Raw genomic sequence first — 24,244 nt, forward strand, 5'->3', positions numbered from 1 at the left:
TTTCTTCTTCAAATTTTAGGGACTTATAAATAGCAAAGGAAATTGCATACTAACAAATAGCATATATATAAAAATATGTTGAATTGTTAAGTATCTTCTACTTCTCAACTAGGCAACTTCTATGGCTTGCTGTCCCTCCTCCAACAGTGTTGCTGTAGGGACCCAAATAGGCCAAATCTGTTTCCTTGATGTTACCAAAGCTGAAGCTCCACGGGTTGTTCACAGAACTTTTCTTTCCAAACTTCCAGTGCTTTCTTTGCAGTAAGTATGTAGTGGGGTAGAGATATTGTCAGTTTATTGCTTGAGTAATTATATTAGTTGAACAACAAAAAAAATGGACATTTTCATTCCACAAATAAAAAATTAAAATATTTTAACAGTTTCTACGTTTTTTTTCAGCATATTCTGAATTGCTAGCAAGAGGTAGCAGGATTTATATGAGAGAAATGTAATAAATCTGTATTTTAAGAAGGTTTGACTGAACACAGAAGATACTGATGTATAAGATCCCTTCTGAAAAATCACCATATGTAGTAATTATGCACAATTCCATGTATCTGACTTCAGAGGATTATTTCTCACTGAATATAAATTTAAGGTCTTGTGAAGTTAAGTTTAAGCCTTTTGGCCATCTCTTTCTATGTGGTGAATTTTTGTTACTATTGCTAATTGTAAATTTACTTGAAGTTCTGGAGATTATCAGTCCTCTTATAATTAGCTCTAGTGATCTAAAAGGCTTTTTTGTTTGGTTGGGATTTTTTGTTGGTTGGGTTTCTCCCTCCTCCCCCTGCCCCCCCCCCCCCAATTATTAAAAAATCAGAGTTTTGAAAATCTCAATTTTGCAAAAATAGAAGGGATTTTGAATTTTTAAAATTTAATATAAATCTGCCTCTTATTTGAGACTCAGATGTATCCCTTTTCACAGCTACCTAAGACAGAACTTTAAAAATAGATACAGAAAGCAACCTGTTCAAAATTAAATCAATACAAAGATGTGTTTTTTTCAAAATAATATCAAGATCTGTGTAATAGTTTCATTTCTAAAAAAGTGAATGTAAAAGAAATTCCAACTTAACAAAGTTGTTAATGCAGACTGCTTTGGAGTATGATCAGCTTTAGATTGACCTCCCACTTGATTAGAAACTGTACTCATAGCATTGGGCTTTATATCTGACCCTGAACCTGTAAACCCAGAAGCTGAAATTTATGTTTATGCATTCAGTGAAGTCAGAAAGTTATGGGAGTGAAATTATTTGACTCTTTTTATTGACCGTATTGAATTGGTTTCTACTTGGATTTGCATTTTACCTAGTTATGATCAGAGTGGCCAGTTCCTCATTGCAAGAGCTACGGAAGGACACATCTTTATTCTAGATGCTCGTCCATCAACATTATTCCAGGTTCTGGGATATATAGGTAATACATGTAACAACATGAATTACATTTTCTTTCCTCTATTTTCTGCATTTAAAGTATACTTATCAGTCAGGCTAAGCCATTCACCTTCCTTCTATTTATTTTCTTGGAGGACTAAACATATTCTTCCCACCTATTTTCTAAGGGCCAGAGTTCTCTTTGGGGTTTTTTGTTTCGGAGGGTTTGGTTGGTTGATTGAAGTTTTTGCTTTTGTTTTCCCTTTGTAATTTTAGTTAGCAAATGTACCAATATTACCTTTCTTTCAGAGTATATATAAATCACAGGGAAAAGAATGGACTAGCTGACAAACTGATCACAGCTCCAGCACAAAAGTAATAGGGATGGCAAAGAACTAAAGAACTTAGTGAGAATTTGTACTAAAATGCAGTAGGTTATAATCATTGTGTGCAATCTCCTGTTTCAAATTTCTACCACAGACATCTTTAACATGGGAACTGCTGAAATTGTCAGCTTTGATGGTTGACAGTAAGGAATAAAATATGATGAATTTTAACTCACAAAAAAATTTGAAATTTGTGAATTTATTTTTCCAAAATCATTATTCTTACAGATCATATCTGTGTGTATAGATCTTCACCATAATTTTATGTATAAAAGACATTTTATAATTTTAATGATAACAAATTCTGTTTAACAGATTGTTTAACAATTCTGTTTAACAAACAGAATTATGTATCTTTAAATAACTTATGTAATTTGCCTGATCATAGTCTCATTGTCTGGAGGGTTTGTTAGAAGAGGATTTTTCTGTTCTTTATCTGGCAGTTATCAGCAGATAGCCCCAAAATTGCTATAATTCAAGCTTGAGGTAAATTCAGATTTGACTGTTTAATGTAATAACAGTGTGCTTAGGGATTCCCAGCACCCAGTGCCTCAAGGGGAGTTGAGTGCATGCAGCACTCCCAACAGGAGTCTTGTTTTTTGTCACAGGATCTTTTAATGTAAAAAATGTTACCGTGCTACAGTAACAATTTCCATTGATGTTCCTTACCTGCTTCAGTACTGGCAGATGAAGTGCTCCATCTTTCTGTAATTTCTGACTTAAAGGATGACTTAGTTGAAGTGATGGTACTTCTTAATGTAGCAGAGGTCCAACAAGCAAGACTGGAAATTTTTCATCTGTCTTCAGCAATGATAACAGGTAAAAATTGAAATATATACATACATTTTCTCAGGCAATAAGCCTAGTGTCAGATTTTCAAGTTATTTACATTTAATTTTTAAAAGGCCTTATATTTTACAAACTTTTCAAAAAGTAGTTTTGTAGCTTTCAACAAAGTTAGTATTTTATTTAAATATTCACTAATTTTCAAACTATTTTGGTGCCTATATTTAGATATATAAAATGGGGCTTTATTTTCAAAGCTGCTGAAGATGAAGATTCTTCATTTCAATTTTATATCAGGTGCCTTGTCAGTCTTAAATTCCAGTGTCCATTTAAAGCTCAAATTAGGGAACTAATAAAATACATTAACTTTATATTATTAAATTTATTAACTAATAAAATGTATTAATTTTATCAACTAATAAAATGCCCTTTTGAAGATGTGAACTGCAGTGCTTTATCCAATACCACCCAGGCTGTGTATTCCTCATGGCAGAGATTCCTAAAACAAGTTCTAGATGAAGGCAATGATGACATGAACCTGCACATAAACTAATTAGCACTAATTATGTTGACATAATACTCAAGAAGCAGAGTAAATTAGTGTATGCAAATGGTCACAGCATGGTGGTTAAACTGTTTCCAGTACTTCTTTAGAGCCAGGAGAGCTATTGCTCTGCTTCACTGCAGTGTCCTGCATCAGCACAACTCGCTGAGCTGGTGTTAAACCGAAATATTAATTAATTTCCAGTTACTTCCCTGAAAACTCACATCATGCTCACTCCTTTTCATAATTACATGGTAGACAAAGCCCCTGTATTAGTGGTAGTCATGCCTCTTACTCCCTCCTTCTTTTGTCAAACTTTTAGATAATGATAAGTATGTGAATGAACAAGGAATGTTTAATGCTAGTGACCTGAAAAAGGAGCAATATGATCTGGATTGCCCTTTGAGCTCAGCAGTCAGATTGAAGGACAACATTGTGTATGGCTACTGCACCTGTGCCCCTTTCATCTGTAAATACCACCTCTCTGAAGAGGTAATTCTCTGAAGTTGCGTTCTTTTGGGTGGTGGTTAAATACCAGCTAAATAAAAACAAAGGCTGCAGATAAAATTAATATAGCAGGATATTATCCTAAAGAAATCCTCTCTCCACTCAAAATACCTACTCCCTACATACTCATCAACTTTCAGTATCCTACCACTTGCTCAGAAACTTGGCAAAAATAATGTCCTTGTTCTATTATGTTGGTTCTTAAAATCCACACAGCTTGCAGGCACTTCACAAGTGGCTTCTGTGCTGAGGCTGTGGGTTTGTGCAGTCTGCTGAGTAACCTGGACATGCAGCTCCTGAAGGGACTGAGCCAACGTCAGCCCAGGACTCGCAGATGCAAACCCAGCCCAGCCTGAAGCAGTGGGGGCTTCAGGAAGCCACTGTCACTGCCTGCTGAGGAACTGCAGCTCTCTGCAGCTCGTAGGTCTCCCAGAGTTTAAAAGTCAAGGCAGGTAAAAAGGTGAATTCCAAGGTCAGCATTCCTCCTAGACATGTCCCATCCTTTCTGAGCCAAGAAGTTCAGGCTCGAATGTACTGAATCCAGAGCCTTTTGCAGAGATGAGAAGCAAATCAGCCGCACAGCATTGGCACTACTTCCTCAGCTCAGTAATCCAACAACAGTTTAAACTGCAATGCATGTGGTAACCCACAAACCTCTCATTAATTTTCTGAAAATGGCATAGATATCATCTGAACTGCTGCTAACCTTTTGCTTGTTTGGCAGAATAAGTTGGAAGATCCATCAGTATTTTCATCAGAAAAGAAGATTCCTAGCAAACAGTTTGGATCAGGTTTGCTCTGTTTATCACCCAACAGCCAGTGGCTGGCAGCAGCAGCCAAGGATGGTGTTTTGTTTATCTACAATACTTCTACTCTGGTAGGTGGGAGTCTGGGCGCAGGCTTTGTTTGATTTATGTGAGACAAAAGTGTGGAAATTACTTCTTTTAACTGTAAACTTTTCCTCACTTGAATAGAAGGTGTTTGAAAAAAATTTATGTTGAAAATGAACTGACATAGCATTATACAAGACAATTATTTTTATAATGAGTGTGTATACAAGTATACAAACCACTTACTTCCTTCTTCAGTAAATTTTAGCATATATAATTTTGGTACTGTTCTCACCTCCTGCAAAATCAATATACTACAAACTTGTCCCATGTGTAGTCAAACCTGTTATAAACTTAAAAACTCTAGTATTTTATGTGCTTTGTATTGCCATTTTGGATTGACTTTTATCTAAAAATAAAGAAACATTAAAATACTATTAAAAATTAAATAATAAAAATAATTTAAAGGCATATTCCATATTTGCTGATACTGCTTCTATGACTTCTCTAGGATATACTTGCTCAAAAGCATTGTCACTCATATCAAGGAGGGGGAATCAGATCCATGGTATTCTCCCTGGATGGCAATTTCATCCTAGTTAACGGTGAAAATGATTGTGCCCTGGTGTGTCTGAAGTGGAAGTATGTATAAAGTGGCAGACTAATATTGATTATGTCATTTCTTGTATCCTGATAGATTAATTTTTGCATCTACTTGTGATTCTAGACTTCCTTGTTATTCATGTCAAAGTAAGGAGAAGAATTGGATAGAAATAAAATCATTCCTCTCATCTTCAGAGACAACCTGCCTCCCTAGCTCAGGAAAAGTCTTACACTTTGGGTCTGATTGCAGCACAACATACAGGAATATCTTCTGAGAATTATTACAGAATCACAGAATCACTGGGTTGGAAGAGACCTTCAAGATCATTGAGTCCAACTCCTGCCCTAACACCTCAACTAAACCATGGCACCAGTCTTTTTTTAAACACATCCAGGGATGGTGACTCCACCACCTCCCTGAGCAGGCCATTCCTGAACTTTATCACCCTTTCTGTAAAAAACTTTTTCTTAATATCCAACCTATATTTCCCTTGGCACAGCTTGAGACTGTGTCCTCTGGTTCTGTCAGTTGCTGCCTGGAGAAAGAGCCCAACCCCCACCTGACCACAGCCACCTTTCAGGGGAGTTGTACAGAGTAATAAGGTCACCCCCAAGTCCCCTTTTCTCCAGGCTAAACACTCCCAGCTCCCTCAGCTGTTCCTCACAGGGCTTGTGTTCCAAGCTCCTCTCCAGCCTCGTTGCTTCCTCTGGATGCACTCCAGCCCCTCCATGTCCTTCCTACTGAGGAAGGGCCCAGATCTGGACACAGCACTCCAGGTGTGGCCTCACCAGTGCTGAGTACAGGGGAAGAATGACCTCCCTGCTCCTGCTGGCCACACCATTCCTGATGCAGGCCAGGATGCCATTGGCCTTCTTGGCCACCAGGGCACACTGCTGGCTCATGTCCAGCCTGCTGTCCGTCAGTACCCCCAGGTCCTTTTCTGCCTGGGCACTGTCCAGCCACTCTGTCCCCAGCCTTTAACACTGCAGGGGGTTATTGTGGCCAAAATGCAGGACTTGGCACTTGGACTTATTAAACGTCATTACCTGATACCTCTTATAATTCTCTAATCAGCTCTGGGAAGGGCTCTCTGAGGATGTAAAGGATGTAATCTCCTGAGATACTGTTTTAGCTCAGCAAAAAGGAGACACAGCTTTTATGGAAATTCTACTGTAGGTGTAGAGAGTTCTTAGCAGACATTAGGAGTAAGAGACACTTGAAAGTACAGCTTTTCTGCAGGAAAATAAGTGTTCAGGTAGATTCATAAAGATGACTCTGTCAGAGCAATATTTCTAATATGGGTAATCCATCTTTCAGAATTTTTACTTCTGTGAAGAGTTCTCTTAATTATGCAATTCTAGAACTCAAAAAATACAAAAATATTGAATATGCATTTTTAACAAGTTAATAATTGTGTTATAAAGAATATTTAATACTTTGTACTTTTCCATAATATATGAAAAATACATCAGTTCCCTTTCTGTTTACCAGGGAGATAAAGGAAACTGAAGTTGAGGAAGCTGCTCTTTACTGGCAATCTCTACGTGATATACTGAACAAGTCTACTTCAGATGAAAATTCTGTTTTAAAATCTATGGCAGAATGGAAGTTTGACCCAGAATGCACATCAAAATCACTTCCAGTAAAGAAATTTAAAGTGCTTTCTTTATTTTTATGGGGGGAAAAATAGTTTGATCATTATCCTAAAATTTTACATGATAAAAATTGTCCTTAATACACTGATCCTTTTGTTAAAGTAGAACACCCCTGAGGATACGCTGAATATGCTTAAATAGTAATTTGTGGAAGAGTACTATCAAAGAAATAGGATATTTATGTGAAGATGACATTCACATCTTCAGTTTCACTTGGTTTTGTCAGCCACAGAAAACTCTGTGAAAGTCAGTTTCTCCTCATGTGAAGTTACGTGTCCTTCCCAGTGTGATGTTACTGCTGTACACTGTGTGTTACTAATTGTATGTTTTTGCATTGAAATCAATCAAAATAGTGGTTACAGAGATTAGTCCAGTCAATCATTTGAGTCAAAAGGCTTTTTGTAATAGCAAGGGTTTGCAGGATCAGATCTGGGGACTAGTTAGGCAGCAAAATTGTAAAACCCTCTGATTTGCTGGTGGTAGTGGTGGTGGTGTTTCTAAGGGGAATCCACTTTGTCTTTCATTGCCATCTTTCTTTCAGTTGCTCTCTAAGTACCTGAGCTAGATGTTTATATTCTTAATATAAACATCAGGAGGCACCACTGAACTCTTTACATGCACAGGTGACAGAAGAAGATGGAAACGTCACAAATACCGATGACATGACATGGATAGGCCAGAAAATACAGAAGGTACTTTCATAAAATAAGTATTAATCAAAGCCAGAGTTTTCAAAGGTCATTAGTCACTTGGGGTACCAAAGTATTTGCTGTAAACAGATCTAGTTTCAAAAGCTTTTCTCACAATTGGCCCTTTCTTCAACCATTGCAATGCAGACTTTTAGAAATTCTAGGCCAAGGTTATAAACACATCAGAGAAGGTGCCTAGCACAATAGGAGCTCTGAAGACCAGAAGAACACTTCTATACAAGGAGTATACCAAAAAAAAAGCAAAGAAAAACAAAGGGGGAAAAAGCCTGACAAATTCACTTATTTTAGAAACTTAGAAGACTTTTTATATTATATGTCAAAAAGTTGTCAAGAAGATTATTGCCAGAAACCAAGCAGGTTACTCAATGAAAAATGAAAACAATGAAAATTTTCAACAATGAAAAATCTAAGGACTAAAAAATTCTGGGAGTAGGCTTTATGCAGTTCAATGTGTCTGTAAGCATTGCACTTGTAATTACATTTTTCTTTAGTATTTTCTTTTTTCAAGCACTATTGCTGTACAATCAGCTTACAATGTGACCTGGCTGTAAAATCTGTTTTCTCTTGTGCAATTCTAAGGATCATCCTCTTGAATTAGGGTTGTGTCTGTTTCAGTTATTAACCCCTCTGGCATTTTATTTTCTGTACAGATAATGTTCCTTTAGATTACTTCGGTTTTTTTTTTCTCTTGCCTTTTTTTTTTTTTTTTACCTTTCAACAATGCATTTGTTGTATGTCAGGTTATGAGAGAAGAGACTCAGAGGTTTGCTAACCAGAAGGAAGAGCTGCAAATGGGAATTAAAAAGCTGCGTGAAACTGTGAGTTTCTTACAAGGGTAATGGCTCAGCTTCCCAGTTTTGTTTACAAGAACACTTCCTTTATGGCTGTGAGCTCTAGTGCTCAGTTACATTTTTGTCATAAATTCTGAGCAGACAGGCATTAAAGAGATGTGCCTCTTCAGGGACCAATGCTGAAACTGCCAGGAGCTACTGTCTGCTTCTCATTTTCCTTTGCTCCAAATTAATATTTTGTACCACCCTCATACTTTGAGCTCTCTGTCCCCTCAGCAAGCTAATTTCTGCCTGTCTAACAACCTTCCATTATAAAATAGACCGTCCTCTCCTTTTTCTTCTGTTTCTTCCTATAAGGCAGTTAAAATTGCAGGTAATTAAAATAATTTTCTCTGATACCAAGTTCTATAGTGTTTAAAATAGCGTTTCCTCTATTCACATTCAAATTACTTTTTATTCCTTATGTATTTTTTAAAAAAACAGATTCAGAAAATGATGCATGAAAATGATCAGGTGCCAGACATTGAGAAACTCGAGCACTGGGAGTTCAACCTGGATTTAGAAGAACAGAAACAAGTGCAAGCAGAGGCTGAAGAAGATGTGGCCAGGGTATGGTAGAATGGGGGAACATTTTAAAACTATCAGTGGAAAGGAGAAAAGTTATTAAATAACAGAGGATTAGCTCAAAGTTACTGTTCACTGCTGAGAAGCAGAAAAACAGAAAAGTATTTAAAGTCACTTTTTGAAGCAGGTGAAACTGCTGAGGCAGACAAGGCAAATTGGAATATGATTTATGCCAGAAACTATAAATCTCACACTGTGGCCTTGGGATTGTTCCTTTAGTTCTAGAATGCTTTTCTTCTCATAGAAAATGATGCCTTCAGTACTGTGCAGATAGTTTTTGGTGAAGATAGCAGTGATAGATTAAGATGATGAAATACTGATAATTAATTTCATTTGTTAGTCTTCTTTCAGTAACTCAATGCAAATTGTCCATATCTTGTTACTTTGTACCACATCCTGTTATTTTCTTTGTCTTGAAAGGCGAGGAGGGAGCTTGAGATGAAGATTTTATCCTACTGCTATTTGCAGGATTTAATTAAATATGAGTGCTGGGATGACATGTATGTAAAAGGACGTGCAGTTAAGGTAACCTCTGTTTTCTAAGACATTTTCTGCAGTAGTTTATTTATACCTTAAGGTACAGAGACAAAATAACACATTTCTGATTTGCTTATGGTGTGGGAAAAACTTTACTTCTTCTCATGGCTCAGGGAAATCTATTATTCTGTTAATTTTGTCTGAGCTTGGCGGATTTTACTTTCTAAAGTGGAAAATAGTGCTAATAAGCAAATACAGAACTCTTTAATTCCTTGATCTCAGACAGTATATTTACACAGTATTGCTAAAAGGAGAAGTAAATACTATTTTTCTTTGTAAGTCCATATGACTTCTGCTACAGAGAACATAATGGCAAAATTTAACCCTGATTTTGCCTATTTCAAACAGAGGGAGATGAGTCAAACTGATGATATTGAATTATCCCAAGGGTAGTGAAAGACCAAGTCACGAAAAAACCAAACAAACTAGTTCTGGTTTAATTCTCTGGATAAAGATAATAAAGAGACCACACCCATGGATTATTTTTTAAAACTGTATTTAATACATTGTCTGTACTAATTGATCCTCAATTTTATTCCTGATTTGAAGCAGTCTGTAACTGTTTAGCATTCAGGTATTGAACAAATGAATTAACAGAAGCATTATGAAGAACTTCTTACTTTGGTTTTTTTATTTTAAATTTGAGCAGTGCTTCCATATGGATTGTGAAGTGAGGAATTATCCACTGAAGGAACGTAGTAAAGAAGAGCTGGAAACTTTGAAGGAAGTTCTCCGGTTAAAGCAGACTGAGACAGCTGATCTTCAGGTACAGATCATGATCTTCTGAGCTGGCATCTTATCACTTCTTTATCTAGTTACATTCCTAAGGCCCATTTTCTTGCTCTAGAAGTTGGCCAAAAAAAAATTTAAAACATAAATAAAGGTGAAATGTTGTTAAAGAAAAATGTATTAGTCTTAAATAATCACAGAATAGCTGAGGTTAGAAGAGCCCTTTGGAAGCAGTCCATCATCTAGTCCAACATTCCTAGAGCATTTACTCAGGGCTATGTCCAGTGAGGCTGGGAATATCTCCATGGTGAAAGAATCCATAAGCTCTCTGGGCTACCTTTTCTCATGTTTGACAACTCTCACAGGAGAAAGAACCCCACCAAGCCTTCTCCTTCCTGAGGGTAAACAATTCCAGTTCTTTCAGTCTGTCCTCACATATAAAATGTTTAAAGTCTTTACTGACATTAGTGTCCTATCACTGGACTTATTTCAGTATTTCCAGTGTTGTACTAAGGAACCTACAAATGGACCCAATATTCCAGATATGATCATTTCAACTTATATTATTTTGATCACTGAGTTGAAGAATAATTGAAGAATATGACCTCTAGAATTTTCTTCATTGTGTGTCACTGGATCGTGTACAAACTTAACACAGTTGCCATGTTTCTGATATGCAGGCTCAGAAGAAAAATCTTGACTCTGAGACTGCTTTATCTGAGGAAGGGGAGAAGGCAACAGGAGAAGTGACTGATGATGGTGCATCTCTCTGCTTAAATGGAAGCCTGAGCTCTCAGTATGGTGGGGACACATCTATCCTATACCACCAATGTGACTTGCACACAAAGGAGCAGAAACTCAATCAGACAATATTATTGAAGGTGATATCTTCTGAAATCTGTCCTACTCCAGTGACACTCTTATATCTGTTGGTTTTTACACCAGTCACAGGCACTGTTAGATTTTGGACATACTGACACTAAATAATGGAGAGTCACACCAGTCAGAGTAACTGAGATAAAAGCTGATAAATGCACTTAGTGCTGTGGCTTTTCCTGCTTGGGTGTGGAAGAACAAGAGTTCATGAAATTGGTTATCCAGTTTCAGGGTATCTGTATCCTTTTCATGGTGCATTTTCATAAATTGACACAGTAAGAGAGACATATGCCTTACCCTCTTTAAAGTTCTACTTTTCTTTGTTGAGATCAATTCTTTATGCTAAAAGAAGAATTTATCCACTAAGAATACATGCTTTTTTAGATGATTATAAGGTCTGAGGTGTTCTTAAAAAGTCAGTTTCCAATGTTTGTTTGTTTAATGGGCACATTTTACTTACATGGAAGCATATTGAAACTACAGATTGCATCAGGAAAGTATATTCTTTGCTCTGTCTCCTTGCACCTGTGATTTACAGTCTCAAGATTTACAGGTCACATTATTTTTTCTTTGAAGCTCCTCCTTCTTTCACCTGGAGAGGGCCAAAAAAAGCAAATAGAGGACAGCCTAATTTTTTATCTAGGTTTGGCAGCAGCATGTTTCTTTCAGTCTCTTTCTTAAATGCCAGATGTGTAGAAGAAAATGAATAAAAATTTCTAGGGGAAAAAAAAAGAAAAAAAGATCTCATCTGCCTAAGTCCATTTAACAAACTTGAACTCTATGCTTACAATTTTCACAAAAAAGGTTTACCAGTTTATCTCCTTGTCACACACACAAATACACACATTCATGATTCTGATGGCTTGAGGAGTAGTATATAAACATAGATGGATGTGACCTGACCAGTACTAATGTTTCCTTTTTCGGTCTTCCAGAATGTCATTTACAAAGTGAAAACTGCTTTTAATGAGGAATTTGACATAGTTGTACAACAAAAGGAGCAGGAGATAGCACGAGTGAAAGAAAGAAACCTGAAGATCCAAGAAATCTTGGAACAGCTTGAACTTCAAGTGGAAGTGTGGGAGCCAGTCCTTACAGATGATGAGATGCCGGAGCGAGCGCTCACCGTTCAGGATTCAGAGGTGTCTGAAAAATGCATCTTTGTAATTGACCCATTCAAACCCAGCTTTCTAATTCTTGTCATTTCCAGACATTGTGTCAGTACTGAAAAACCTACAAGCAGATATGCCTGTATACTTAAAATCATCTTTTTGGTTCATTTTCTTCCCTTTCCTTTTTTGGGAGAAAAGCCTTAGTAAGTCTATCTGAAATGAAAAATGTATACAAACTTAATTTATTGCTGTTAAAAGTTTTCAAAATGCCCATAAATTAGATAGAAATTCTTTGTTCCTGACCTTCAAACTGGGCTTTCAGGAATTGTTTCCATAATTAAGAGTTTCTCTGTTTTCTCTGAGGGCCATTTTGAAACAAAGTAGTTTTTAACTAAAAATCTAAGTATTAGAGCATACTTAGTAATGTACTTAAAATTTCAATTAATTATTTACAAAGAAACACTGTATTTTTTATGCAATATATTCCACTGATCTTATCTGCTCACATGGTCAATCTTTTCCCATTTTTCTTTGCTCTCTCACCAGTCCATGTTATCCCACTGTAAGAGAAAGCATACACAAAATACAACTAGTAGCAACAAAATTATGGTGGTTTATATTTTAGGATATTTAAATGTAGTTTCTGTTGCTGTTCAAAAGGAGAATTTTCAACTTGAGGAATATTGTCACAGAGCAGAGATACAGCAAGCACTGAGAATTTGTATTACACCATTGGCATGGTTTAACCCCAGTCAGCAACTATGCACCACACAGCTGCTCACTCACTGCCTCTTCTCTCCAGGGTGAGGGAAACAATTGGAAGGATAAAAGTGAGAAAACTCATGGGTTGAGATTAGAACAGTTTCATAACTGAAATAAAATATAATAATGACAAAATTTATAATCATAATGTAATTAATGAAATTAAAACATAATCACAGATGTAATTAAGAGGAAAATAATGAAAATATAAATAAATAAAGCCCCAAAACCACAACTAATGCAAATGAAAAACAACTGCTCACCACCAATATACCAATCTCCAGGCTGTGGGATGCACTGTACACCAGCTACTTGGAAGAAAATTAACTCCATCCCAGCCAAAACAAGGACCACCATTTTTCCAAAGGTTCTTAGTCCCTGTGATCACGTTTGGAGAAAAGAACCCTGATACAAACTTCATTTTCTGCCTTCAGATTAAAGCTGAGAAATACATGACTCAAGAGGAGAAAGAGCAGGCAGAATTGCTGGCTAAGCTTGAAATGGAAAGACGCCTTGCTGCTACGGTAATTAAAGAAGCATCCCTTTTACAGGCCATTGTCTCTGTTTAGGCTTATTTAATTATTGCAGCACTGAAACAGTCCATTAATGTAGTATGGGAGAATAAATCTAAACTGGTAGGTAATGATGATATGTGCCTTTTCCTTCTTATTATTGTTTACAATCAGAACTACATAGGTCAGCTGGAGGGGAGAAAAGATAGAGTGTTAGACTCACAGTTTTTAAACATGTGCTTAGGGGCAATTTAAAATATAGGCACCATATCAGGTGGCTGGGAACTAGATACATGTCCAAATTCATGCTACTCCTCAATCAAGATCTTTTTGCTTGATATGCGTTTGTTGATTCAGCAGCCTCTGTTCTCCATGGTTCTGACTAGAAGACTGTAGTGCTTTCCTCTGGCTTTAAAATGCATCTGTAAAAAAACTAAGATGGTTCTGGCCCCAAAAAAGATGCACAATTACAACTTCCTTCATCATAGCTTATCAGTTGGCCAGGAGTAACCTATGCCTGTGTTCTTTCCAAAACTGCCAAAATGTCAGTTTTAGTAAGTTATTTGGCATAGGAGTAACTGTTTGCCAGAAAAAACTGAAACTTTTGGCATGTTTCACACACATCCCCAAAAAGCATCAATCTGCTTTTACACGCTGAATAATCTAGAGGTAAACATCCCCGAAACTTGCAACTGCAATTGCTAGACTTCCTTTTGTACTTTCAAGTATTTTTTGTGGTTCTTCCCAGGACGATGAAAGACTGCGTGCTCTTGATGACATGATGGGTGGAATGCTGGAAATCAGGAGGGAAGACATTTTGAAAATGGTGAGATGTGTTTCTGCCATGTCCTTTAGGAAACCTGTGGGCTCTTCCGGCAATGTGAAATTCAACCAGCAAAAATCTCCAACCTCAGTTACCAAAGAAAGCTGGAGAACTGTAGAATTGCATTATGACCAGACAGACTCCATAAGAGAGCATACACAAAAACAGACCACAAGATTCTACTGCCTGTGTAGAATTACCTGTCAACACCTGTTCCTATCACAGTGGAATACTGTAGGAACATCATCTATTTAATGCACATCTATTACCGTTATAACAACTATATTGCTGGGGGAAGGGTCAATCATCCATGGCTGTGATCTTACAGAAAAACACTGTGTTTCATTTAACTCACCAAATACAGATCGTGCAGCAGTAGAGGAAGGAAAGGATGTGAAGGAGTGCCACAAAACAAGGGTAGGGCAGACCCAAGCACTCCTCTGAAATCAATGTGTTTTGGAAAATTAGGACTCTACATAGAAGCTTATGTTAGCATGGAGTAAGGTTTAGGGTTCTGAAACAGAAAATTCGATGTATCTTGTACTGCCAGTAGTATTAGAGTACCAAATTCTTGTATTTTGCAAGATCCCGTAGTGAATTCCTGTAAGCCAGTGAGTATATATATATATATATATATATACACACTAAAATTACTGGTGCAAGAAACAAACCAAAGCAACAGAATATATATGTTACTTTGACTTAAAGCTTGTACCTTACTAAGAAATACCTTTTGTTAAATTTAATGCATGCTGTAATTTGTTAGTGTGGTGATGTAGACTTACTATTGCTTTTTAAGCATATTATTCTTCAATACTTCCAGGATATTCCTCCACCTGATTTTATATCCAGACCTGAGGATCTCTGGACTGAAGAAGAAAAGAAAGTATTTGAAGAATATGAGAAAAAAGTCAATGAACTGAATGAAGACAAAGAAGAGTATAGACAGGTAAATTAAAATGAGGAAAATATGGGTTTGTTCACAGTGCTAATGACCAAAGCTTCCAATCTTTCTCAGAAGCAACTTCTAAAAATGAATACTAATAAATAGGATAAACTAAGAATAAATGATCATCAAAGATCATGTGGCATATTAAATAAATCCTACCTAAATAAAAGATCATGTGGCATATTAAATAAATCCTAAATAAATCCTACCTATCCTAGACAGAATTAGGCAGTCTCTGCTTATAACAATTACTATGGGCAAAAACTTGTAAAAGTTGTGATATCCTAAGAAGGTAACTTTCCTTCACAAATGTACCAGTATTTCTAAAATGTGTTTTTCAGGTTCATTCCCAGAGTTGCTGATGCCAAACACAAATAATAAAATTGTATTTATTCTTCAAAGTGGTATTGGAACAACATAATTTTGTAACCTGCCAGAATTCTCTTTCCAAACAAGTAATTTCTGTGGCCTTTTGGCTGAATTATACATTTCTATATTGTGCATTCTCCATCATCTCATATATATATAGATATATAAATATTGAGAGAGACATAAAAAAATACCTCTTCCTCCAGATGTAGTATTGCTGCTCTTGTCCTTTCCTTCCCCAGTTTCTGAGAAATGAATGGAACAAACTTGAAGCTTCCATCAATGAAACAACACAAAATTTTGATGAGATTGTCTGCAAACTCTCTGAAAAGAAACTGAAATCACAGATGGTCATCTACCAGGTATTGCAAAAAGCATTAATTTTTCATCTCTGCCTCTGTGCAGCAGAAATGTTAACTTTTTTTTTATTACAATCATTTCACAGGAAGAACTCAAAATAGTCAATCTCATTTATGCTTTACTGTTGGATGAAGAGTTGGACACCAGAGAAGCTGGACTTCATAAATTCCTTATGAAAAAGAAGAAAGAAAAAGTAAGTTATAATTTGAAATGCTGTTGTTAGGAGTAATGTAATGTTTACAGTACATTTTTATGTGAAGTCTGCACTTTCCAAACCAAAATCTTGCCATAAAGGACTTTCTGACAATTTACAGGGTCTTTTTTTTTCAGTTCTTACAGGTGACATATATTATAAATACCTCTGGTTTTCTTGATAGGTACTCAGCTTGGTTCATCTGGAGCTCTTTGGTAAAACTTCATACATTCAGAAGGGCATGCTGCTATTTGTTTGCTACATATAATATTCTTTTGTACCTGGCATCAAGCTGAAAGTACAGTAGTAGGTTTAGGTTTCAATGCAAGTCTCTTACTGTGGTAGTCTGCAGGTTGGTTCTGGCTTTTGGAACAATATTAACCCATTTGCCCACTTTGTCTTCATGGAGCTGTTCATGAATCCACAGATAATAAATACCCTGCTGCTTCCACGTGTCAGATCTCCTGCTCATCCTGTGTGTGTTTGGAGCTGCCAGCAGCCCGTTGTGAGCTGCAGGGAGAGAGTCCAAACAGACATCTAGCCCCCACCACTGAATTGGCTGGACGAGTTTTAAAGCTATCTGAGGCCAAGTGTATACCAGCTTACAATTTTCAATTTTTTTTCTGTTCATTTTCTAAATGGTCCCATTGGTACAACTTTTGGTCCATGGAAACCGTCAAGTACAACAAAACCATCTCCCCAGCAGAGTATTAGCATTTAACAGCCTCTATAAAACATGACTTTAGTATCCTGACACATAGCAGAACTCTGTCATGACAATGAGGAAATTGCATTCTAAAGTTAAGAACTCTCCACTGAACATCTGAGATTTTTTGACTAGTCTTACGTGAGATGACATAAAAGTAAAAAGAAATCGCTATAGAAAAAAAGGTATCAACATATGTTACGGTCCATGTTTCTAAAGGCTTGTAAGCATTTCTTACACAAATTTGTTACATTCTTAAGCAGCAGGTTAGTTTAATTTCACAGCTCTTCATCTTCTAGCAGTACCTACAAGTGAGCCCTGAAGAAGGCACTATATAGTTACTTAAAATAGCTCACAAGGTTATCTCCAGAAATAAGAAGGTGTAGCTTCATCACTGTATGTTAATAGCCATTCACTCCTTCTGCTGATTTTTCATTCCTTAAATCTGTTGGTTTTACTATAGGTCAAGGGTGCAAGACAAATCCTGACTGCAAAATATGGTGTTGAGGCTTACACAGGCACCTATAAAGATGCATTACACAAAGAGAAGGTGAGACTTTTGAAAACACAAGGAGTTTCAGAAGTTAAAAGCTAATGTTGTATCTTCATAATGAGAAGAAAGTACTGCTCTGTAAGCAAGAGTTCTGGCCAACTCACTGATCAATGAAATTAGGCAGTAAAGGACAGTGTGTGCATAGAAGAATTTATGAAATAGTGCAGATTCCTGTGATGTTTGGGAGCACTTGGAAAAGCACTGTATCCTGTATTTCTACGATATGGGCAGGTTGATGCTTTTTTAAAAAAGGATATTGTGGTAACAAGAAAGCTTTCTTCCCACCCCCAGAGCCTGGAACATGGTTTTATGAAGCAGTTTGCTCATATACCTGGTGATCTCTTTGAGGAGCTTTTACAACTTTACAAACATCGACCAGAGTAAGATCCCTCCAATTCCACTGTTTAATACTAATAGTTCTTATGAGTCAAGAATGAGAATACTATTTATTCCAATAGTGTAAATTATATTGCCTGCTTTTTATTGGATAGTTAACAATAGCTAATTTCCCATCACACTAACAATTGCTATTTTGAATATACATTTCCTTATTCACTCCACAAAATCTATTTTAAATGCAATCTAAACAATCATCACGTTCCAAGACAATATTCTTATTTTGTATAGTCTTATCTATTTGCTTTTTGCAAGAGATTGAGAGTATGAAATGTTTTTGGTTTTTTGTGACCTTCTTCTATGCAAGAGAAAATACAAGGTACATCCTGTCTGTGCTGTGTTTGTGCTCTAGGACCCCAAGGACAGAAACCCTCCTTGACACAGCTAACCCCTATGTGAAGGGATCACCTGAGGACTACCAAGATGCACTTTCCCTTTTAATGAAAGCCATGGATGAACTGGATAGTCCTGAGCACATGCCTAGTGGCTTAGACCAGTCTGTGTGGGAACATTTTTGTCTAGCTAGACGAAATAAAATGGAGAGTGAGGAGCTGGTATGTAAAATTCTTTATTTGCCCATATACTTCTTGATATTTTTGAGTCTTAAACTTTAGTGGAGTTCTCACATAGGGTCAAGCTAGTGGTGAAATAACAATGCAGGATACATATACTCCATTGGCCTTTGAAAGTTTGTTCTGGCTACATTCAATTCAGAATAAGCGGTGAACCTGTTCTCTAGTTCTAGCTGTATTTCTTCAGAGGAAAAATTAACATTTTAATATGGATGCATTTGATCAGAATGATTGTGACCTTGATATGATTATATATGATTTTTATATTTTCATTTTAAAAAAATCCTTTTCTCTATCCATACCAAAAAAAAAATGTAAGGTATTTGATTCCTATTATCTGTTGAAGTCATCCTCTCCCATAAGCATTTTACACTTGCACCAATGCATTCCAATATTTTTCTAGACTATAAAAATCAATTCTTAACAAAAGGGTGGTTCTGGAGATGTATTTGTTCATTATAAAAGCATGAATGAATAAATCTGAATTATCCAGGAACAGATATACATGAAATTTGACGAAAAGAGAAGCAAATATGTTTTCCCTTAACATGAATTTCCTGAGCAGAGTATAAGGATTGTAACCTTTATGTCTCATATGCTGTACTGAGATTCTCAAAATACTGGGCTGCATGTTTATATATACAGATATCTTCTTAAGAACTTGTCTTCTCTGTCCTCAAAGAAGCTTGCCCTGACATACTGACAAAGTTGAAAGAGTTGGGAATGTCACAATGTTGCTTGCCTAGGTGAAATGGAAGGCCCTAGCACTGGCAGAGATGCAGGCCTGTCAGCGGAGACGAGTGGATGAAAATGACAAGATGAAGTCAGAATTAGAGAGCACTTTCCAAGAACTCACTTGGTAATTTTGTGTCTTTTCCTATGTTCAGCTGAACTTTCCACTAACACAGAACTAAAATTTACAAACAAAATAATACACCTCTGTTCTCCTGCACTCTTTTATCTAGGTTTCATTGCTGCTTGGACCTGCAATATTTCATTTTTTTTTCATCTACATAACATAATTTTCACTTTCATTATCATTCAAGAATAAATTCTAAAGTAAAATATACAGGAAAATGGGCCCTGGCTGAAAGTATCTTCTGTTTTCTTTCCAATTTATATTAAGATTTCATTTCAGTAATAACATTTTCCCTGGAACATTGCTATGTTAAACTGAATCCAGTGCTTGAAAACTTTATCTATATATATACCATAAGTTTCAGATTTTGTAGTCACTTTAGCAGCAAACAGAAGACAGAGTCTGTCAAAGAGTAAGCCCTACATGAACATACCACCTACCAGTAATAAATATAAACATTGAGAATCATGGGAGGATTTTTATAATTCTGTTGAAATCACTAAATGCTCTTTTTGGTTTCTGCCATCTTAGGCTGAAGGAAGAGAAGATGAAGCTTCAGCAGAATCCGACTGTCCAGTTTTTGCTAAAGCAAGGACAAGTGGAATTGGGAAGTACTCAGATCCCAGAGTACAGTGATGCTATCCTCATTGATAGAAGGGTTGTTGAAGAACTGAATTGCACTCTTGCGGTAATTTACATTATCTGGAAGAAATTTAAGCTTTCTAAACAAAATGTATTGTCCTTCAGGAGCTCAACTTTTTCTCCAGTCTGACATCTAGTTTCAATTCATTACAACACACCAGCAGGCTCATTTGTAATCTAGAAGCTATTAAGCATTCTCTAATGTCTCTTCTCATGATGTAGAGATTGCAGTGCAGACTACTTTCTTGATGTTTGATCAATACAATTCAGATCAATGAAATGGCAACAGTCTTTAGACACACCATCACTTACACATACATTGTAACTAGAAAATGCTAATGTCATGGGGCATCAATCCAAAAATTCCCTCAGGTGGGGGCAAACTTACAGTCATGTTAAGAAGCGTCCAAATAGTAGCTTACATAAAATTTTAAAATTAATATTTTTTTATGTAAGGTGAATTTGGTGATGATACTTAAAACAGTTTTTCATACCCTCATGAAATGTACTATTTTAAGGCATTCTAGCTATACAAAAATTGTCTTTTACTGCTACTGCACAAAGCCTTCAGTAATATATGCAAAATACCTTAAACAGAGCAAGGTTGTATTTTGTAGACCTAAAATCTCTTTCCATTCTTATAAAAGATAGATAGATAGATAGATAGATAGATAGATAGATAGATAGATAGATAGATAGATGGATGGATGGAGGAAGAGGTTAGTTGTCATTTTCTTCATCTATTTCTATGATCTAAGGCTGTGACACAGAGCATAAAAGAGAATGAACTTCCTTAAAAGATAACCATCTGGAGCAAAGTCTGGAAAGAGGCATGCAGTATAGCATGTTAAATTGACTAAAATTATGACTTTGGGGAAACTTGCCCATCTTGTTGCAAACAATTATTCCATAATCTGTAAAGTGTGTTAATTAAGATTGATCTATTTTTTTTAGGCTCAAGGAGAAAAAAAAATTACTGCCATGGTAGAATTTAAAGACTTCTCTAAAGGGATAATACAGCTGGAATGGGAACACAAGAAAATGAAGATGCAGATACAAGATCTAAAAGAGAAGGCTCGGGATATTGTAATCCTACCTATTTCAAAAGACTGCCAGCTAGTGAGTTGCTTTTTCTGATTTATATTTTAACTGCAGAAAATTATGCTGCCTATACCTATAAGAAAGATAGTTTGTATTTATGCCTCATAAATCTCTTATTACCAGAGAAACGTGATTCCTAATAGGTCAACAATTCAGCTTTCAAAGGGAAGTCTTACTCATGAGATTGAGCAGATGAAATTCTTTGGGATGTTACAGTGTAAATTAAGGCAAAGCTAGTCCTAACTCTTAGTGTTTCAAAATTGGTGTTGAATAAGGAATCAGAATTTTGCAGCCACGAGGAACAGATCTCTTAAATCGAGCAGTCCTTTTCAAGTGGAAGGTTTGAGGTGCCCCCATCTGGTGTCACAGTGACATTTTTTAACTTTGCTCCACTCGGAGACTGAGCGTTCCTTTCGCTGCCATTCGCTGGCCCAGCAGCAGAGCACGGAATTGTTTGCCATGCCCGGCAGGCAGGAGAGGGCAGCCGGCCAGCATGTCAGCACCTACACAGCTTTGAACAAGCCCAGCTGGCAGGCCAGGAAAAATAGGTAAAGGGTGTGGGACACAGCCAAGCATACCACTGGGAGAAGAAAGGAGGAAGAAGAAAGGTTGTAGGGAAAGCCTGAGGGTATTGCATTATGGAATGTAGAAGACTGTAGAGAAATGTAATGGTCATATGGTGATGATGTGGGTAGCATGAAGGTTTGGAGTAAGGGATGTTGAAGGATGGGTAGGCTGGAGATACAGGAGTAGGGAGAGCTATAAAGCACAGAGGAAAAGGAAAGTGTTCGACAGCAGGTAAGGAGATCAAAAATCAAAAGATTAGAAGAAAATTCAAAACATATGTTTTGCTTAATCTTCATTTGTATTGCTGCTCCACAAAATGCTTGTTCTGAATCACAGCCACAGGACTTTCATAGCTAATACCAATCACCAGAACAGCTTCCAAAGAGGTGTTGTGACAGTGCACTGAAAAATTCTTGTGGCAAATTTATCACCAGCGTTGCCATTAGCTCAGTTCATTAAACTGATGAGCAGAACTCTTGCCCTTCAGATAGAGTTAAACTGCCCAAAGGAAAGGCATTTACTAGTTTAATCTGAATTTGAATGCCTGAGGGAATTGACTTAGGTCACTTTTTGATTGGAAATATGGGGTTAGTAGGAAAGACAATGTAACAGATACCCCAACAGCAGAAGTGGAAAGAAAGATAGCTTAGAAAAAAGTGTGTGGGCAAGGACCTGAAACCATTTGGAATGAGGGCTGTTAATGAAGCAGTGGGTGAAAGAAGTTTCATCCTGTAGGCAAGGAGCCCCTTCTGGGTCTTTCCCGTTTCTCCTCCTCTAACTAGAACTAGTCCACAGGATTCTGCCTGTCACTTTGGTGGGACAGTACTCTGGAAGGATGAATCTACATCTACAGAAACCTGTCTACTGCCTGTTATAGATCCATAAAACATTATGGGGTTTACCATTTGTCATTTGATAAAGAGGTATTTTAGCAGCAGTGTGCTCAAGGAAAAAAATAATAAATTCTCTGATATGTCAGTTACTATGCAGATAGAACAATAAAAGAAGAATGATTAGGAAGCCACTAGACAGAAAATAATAATTTTCCTCTCTAGCCTAAAGACAGACTGTCTTAGGCCTCCAGCTATGTTAGCTTAGATTACAAGAAAAAGCATAGCTTGGGGTTTTTGACAGCCTCAGCATACTTGTTTGGCCCTTGTTTCCATTATAAATATATAATAGGTACCATCCTTTTAAAGAGCTGCACAGTCTAGCTCACACAGCATCCAAGCATATCCTTACAAGGTCCATTTATGATCACTAGTAAGCTTTACCACTGCACAATTCCAGTGTTTTGAGTTTCACATTGTATGATTTTTTTCATAGAAGGGTGGAATTGTTGAGAATGAACAGGCATAAGATGATTTCTTTCTGGTTTTATTTCTTCAGTTCCTAACTGTGCAGAACTACGACGCCCACATTACTCAGCACCTAGCAGGGATGGAGCAGAGCCTTGGTGTCATGGATAAGGTAAATCCAAGGGAACCACCTCATCTGAGAGACACACACACATATAAATAGATATAAATATAGATATATATAATGTATTTGTCCATCTGGCTTTCAGTAGTTTCCTCAACTTGAGCTGTGCCGTCTACAGCAGCAGTTCTCTAGTGTTTGTAAGCAGTCACACATGGATTGCTGCAGAGATGAAGCCTGTCTACTTGCTCTGTTACTGGAATTAAATACTTTCCTATCCTGAGCATCTGAATGCAGATCTGCTAATCATTTCTTACATAGCACTGCCTATAGAAGTCACTTCTCCATTTCTAATGAAGCATTCTTTCGGTCTTCACTGTTTAATGCTTCTCTCCAGGAGCACCAGCCTGTTCAAAGTATCCCTTCCCTTTGTATTCAAAATAAGAGACACAACAATCTGATTTGCTGGCTACTTCATGTATTTCATCATTCAAATTATGACTGTCCTTTTTTTAAAGTGATTTCACTGGATTTTCTCCAAGTTGTGCTAGTTGGCATCAGCTTCCTCTTCCTCTCCAAGCTTTAGTATTTATCTTGTCCCTTTGCAGCCCATCCATCAGCTTCAGCAAGCTCCCAGCAGCCAAGAGCATGTCCTTAACTCGCTGATTCCATTGACTTCCTTATTTCCCTTTGCCTTTCAAATTTTATCTTTAATATATCTCTCTTCCTGACCTATACCTCTTTATTCCTTGGCTGCTTCTTAAATTAGAACTCCATAAACTGAGATACCATGTGTGAAAGACACTTTACAAAGTAAAGCTTACAATGTGCTAGTAGTCAAATCAACATACATGAGAGTTTATCAAGCTACAACACAGTGCTTAAAATTATAACTTTTTATCATAAGTTTGTCTGAACAGTTTTTGTACGATCTCATATATTTGCTTTATTCATCTCAAAATGGACAGTTGCACAAGAAGAATGTGAAAAACCATCAGAAAAAAGTCAGAGAGCTGAAGAAGTGCATCCATCTAAAAGAGCAAGCGAACTATGAGCTCAGCCTGCAGCTGAAGGAAATGCTTGTCTCTGTGTCAGAAAGGATGCACATCTTTGAGGCAGCTGGTGAGTCCAGTGAGGCACTGTAAAGCACAAGCAAAGAACATTCAGAAAATAACTCCAGGCTAGACAGTGCTGTTCTCCACCATCAGCTGAGGGGCAAAGAATGCCTGTCTGTTATGTATTTGCACAATGAGCAGAGTCCTTCCTGCCAAAAGCTAACATGGTTATGAAGAGTTACCTGGAGACTCTTGTGGCTCTTGTAACCAAAATAGCTGAATTCCTGGAACTGTTCAAGTCAAATTATTACAGTCATTAATAACTTCATTAGGCAACATGCT

The 24,244-nt window shown here is 36.9% G+C and overlaps 1 protein-coding gene across 1 annotated transcript in view; it reads left to right on the plus strand.

The window, feature by feature from the left end:
• Nucleotides 1-24,244, plus strand: part of CFAP43 (cilia and flagella associated protein 43) — a 44,277-nt gene that overhangs the window by 18,387 nt on the left and 1,646 nt on the right. The window contains exons 12-38 of the mRNA XM_053949243.1: nt 113-261; nt 1,313-1,416; nt 2,438-2,578; nt 3,412-3,581; nt 4,321-4,473; nt 4,938-5,068; nt 6,522-6,672; nt 7,309-7,377; nt 8,136-8,213; nt 8,670-8,795; nt 9,231-9,335; nt 9,997-10,113; nt 10,757-10,957; nt 11,888-12,094; nt 13,261-13,350; nt 14,087-14,164; nt 14,985-15,110; nt 15,722-15,841; nt 15,925-16,032; nt 17,202-17,288; nt 17,583-17,671; nt 18,040-18,241; nt 19,006-19,118; nt 19,650-19,806; nt 20,715-20,879; nt 22,818-22,898; nt 23,816-23,969. Of these exons, the coding sequence (XP_053805218.1) occupies nt 113-261; nt 1,313-1,416; nt 2,438-2,578; nt 3,412-3,581; nt 4,321-4,473; nt 4,938-5,068; nt 6,522-6,672; nt 7,309-7,377; nt 8,136-8,213; nt 8,670-8,795; nt 9,231-9,335; nt 9,997-10,113; nt 10,757-10,957; nt 11,888-12,094; nt 13,261-13,350; nt 14,087-14,164; nt 14,985-15,110; nt 15,722-15,841; nt 15,925-16,032; nt 17,202-17,288; nt 17,583-17,671; nt 18,040-18,241; nt 19,006-19,118; nt 19,650-19,806; nt 20,715-20,879; nt 22,818-22,898; nt 23,816-23,969 (3,472 nt within the window). The remainder of the gene's footprint in view (nt 1-112; nt 262-1,312; nt 1,417-2,437; nt 2,579-3,411; nt 3,582-4,320; nt 4,474-4,937; nt 5,069-6,521; nt 6,673-7,308; nt 7,378-8,135; nt 8,214-8,669; nt 8,796-9,230; nt 9,336-9,996; nt 10,114-10,756; nt 10,958-11,887; nt 12,095-13,260; nt 13,351-14,086; nt 14,165-14,984; nt 15,111-15,721; nt 15,842-15,924; nt 16,033-17,201; nt 17,289-17,582; nt 17,672-18,039; nt 18,242-19,005; nt 19,119-19,649; nt 19,807-20,714; nt 20,880-22,817; nt 22,899-23,815; nt 23,970-24,244) is intronic.

Source organism: Vidua chalybeata, chromosome 8, assembly GCF_026979565.1.
Source record: "Vidua chalybeata isolate OUT-0048 chromosome 8, bVidCha1 merged haplotype, whole genome shotgun sequence".
Lineage (NCBI taxonomy): Eukaryota > Metazoa > Chordata > Aves > Passeriformes > Viduidae > Vidua > Vidua chalybeata.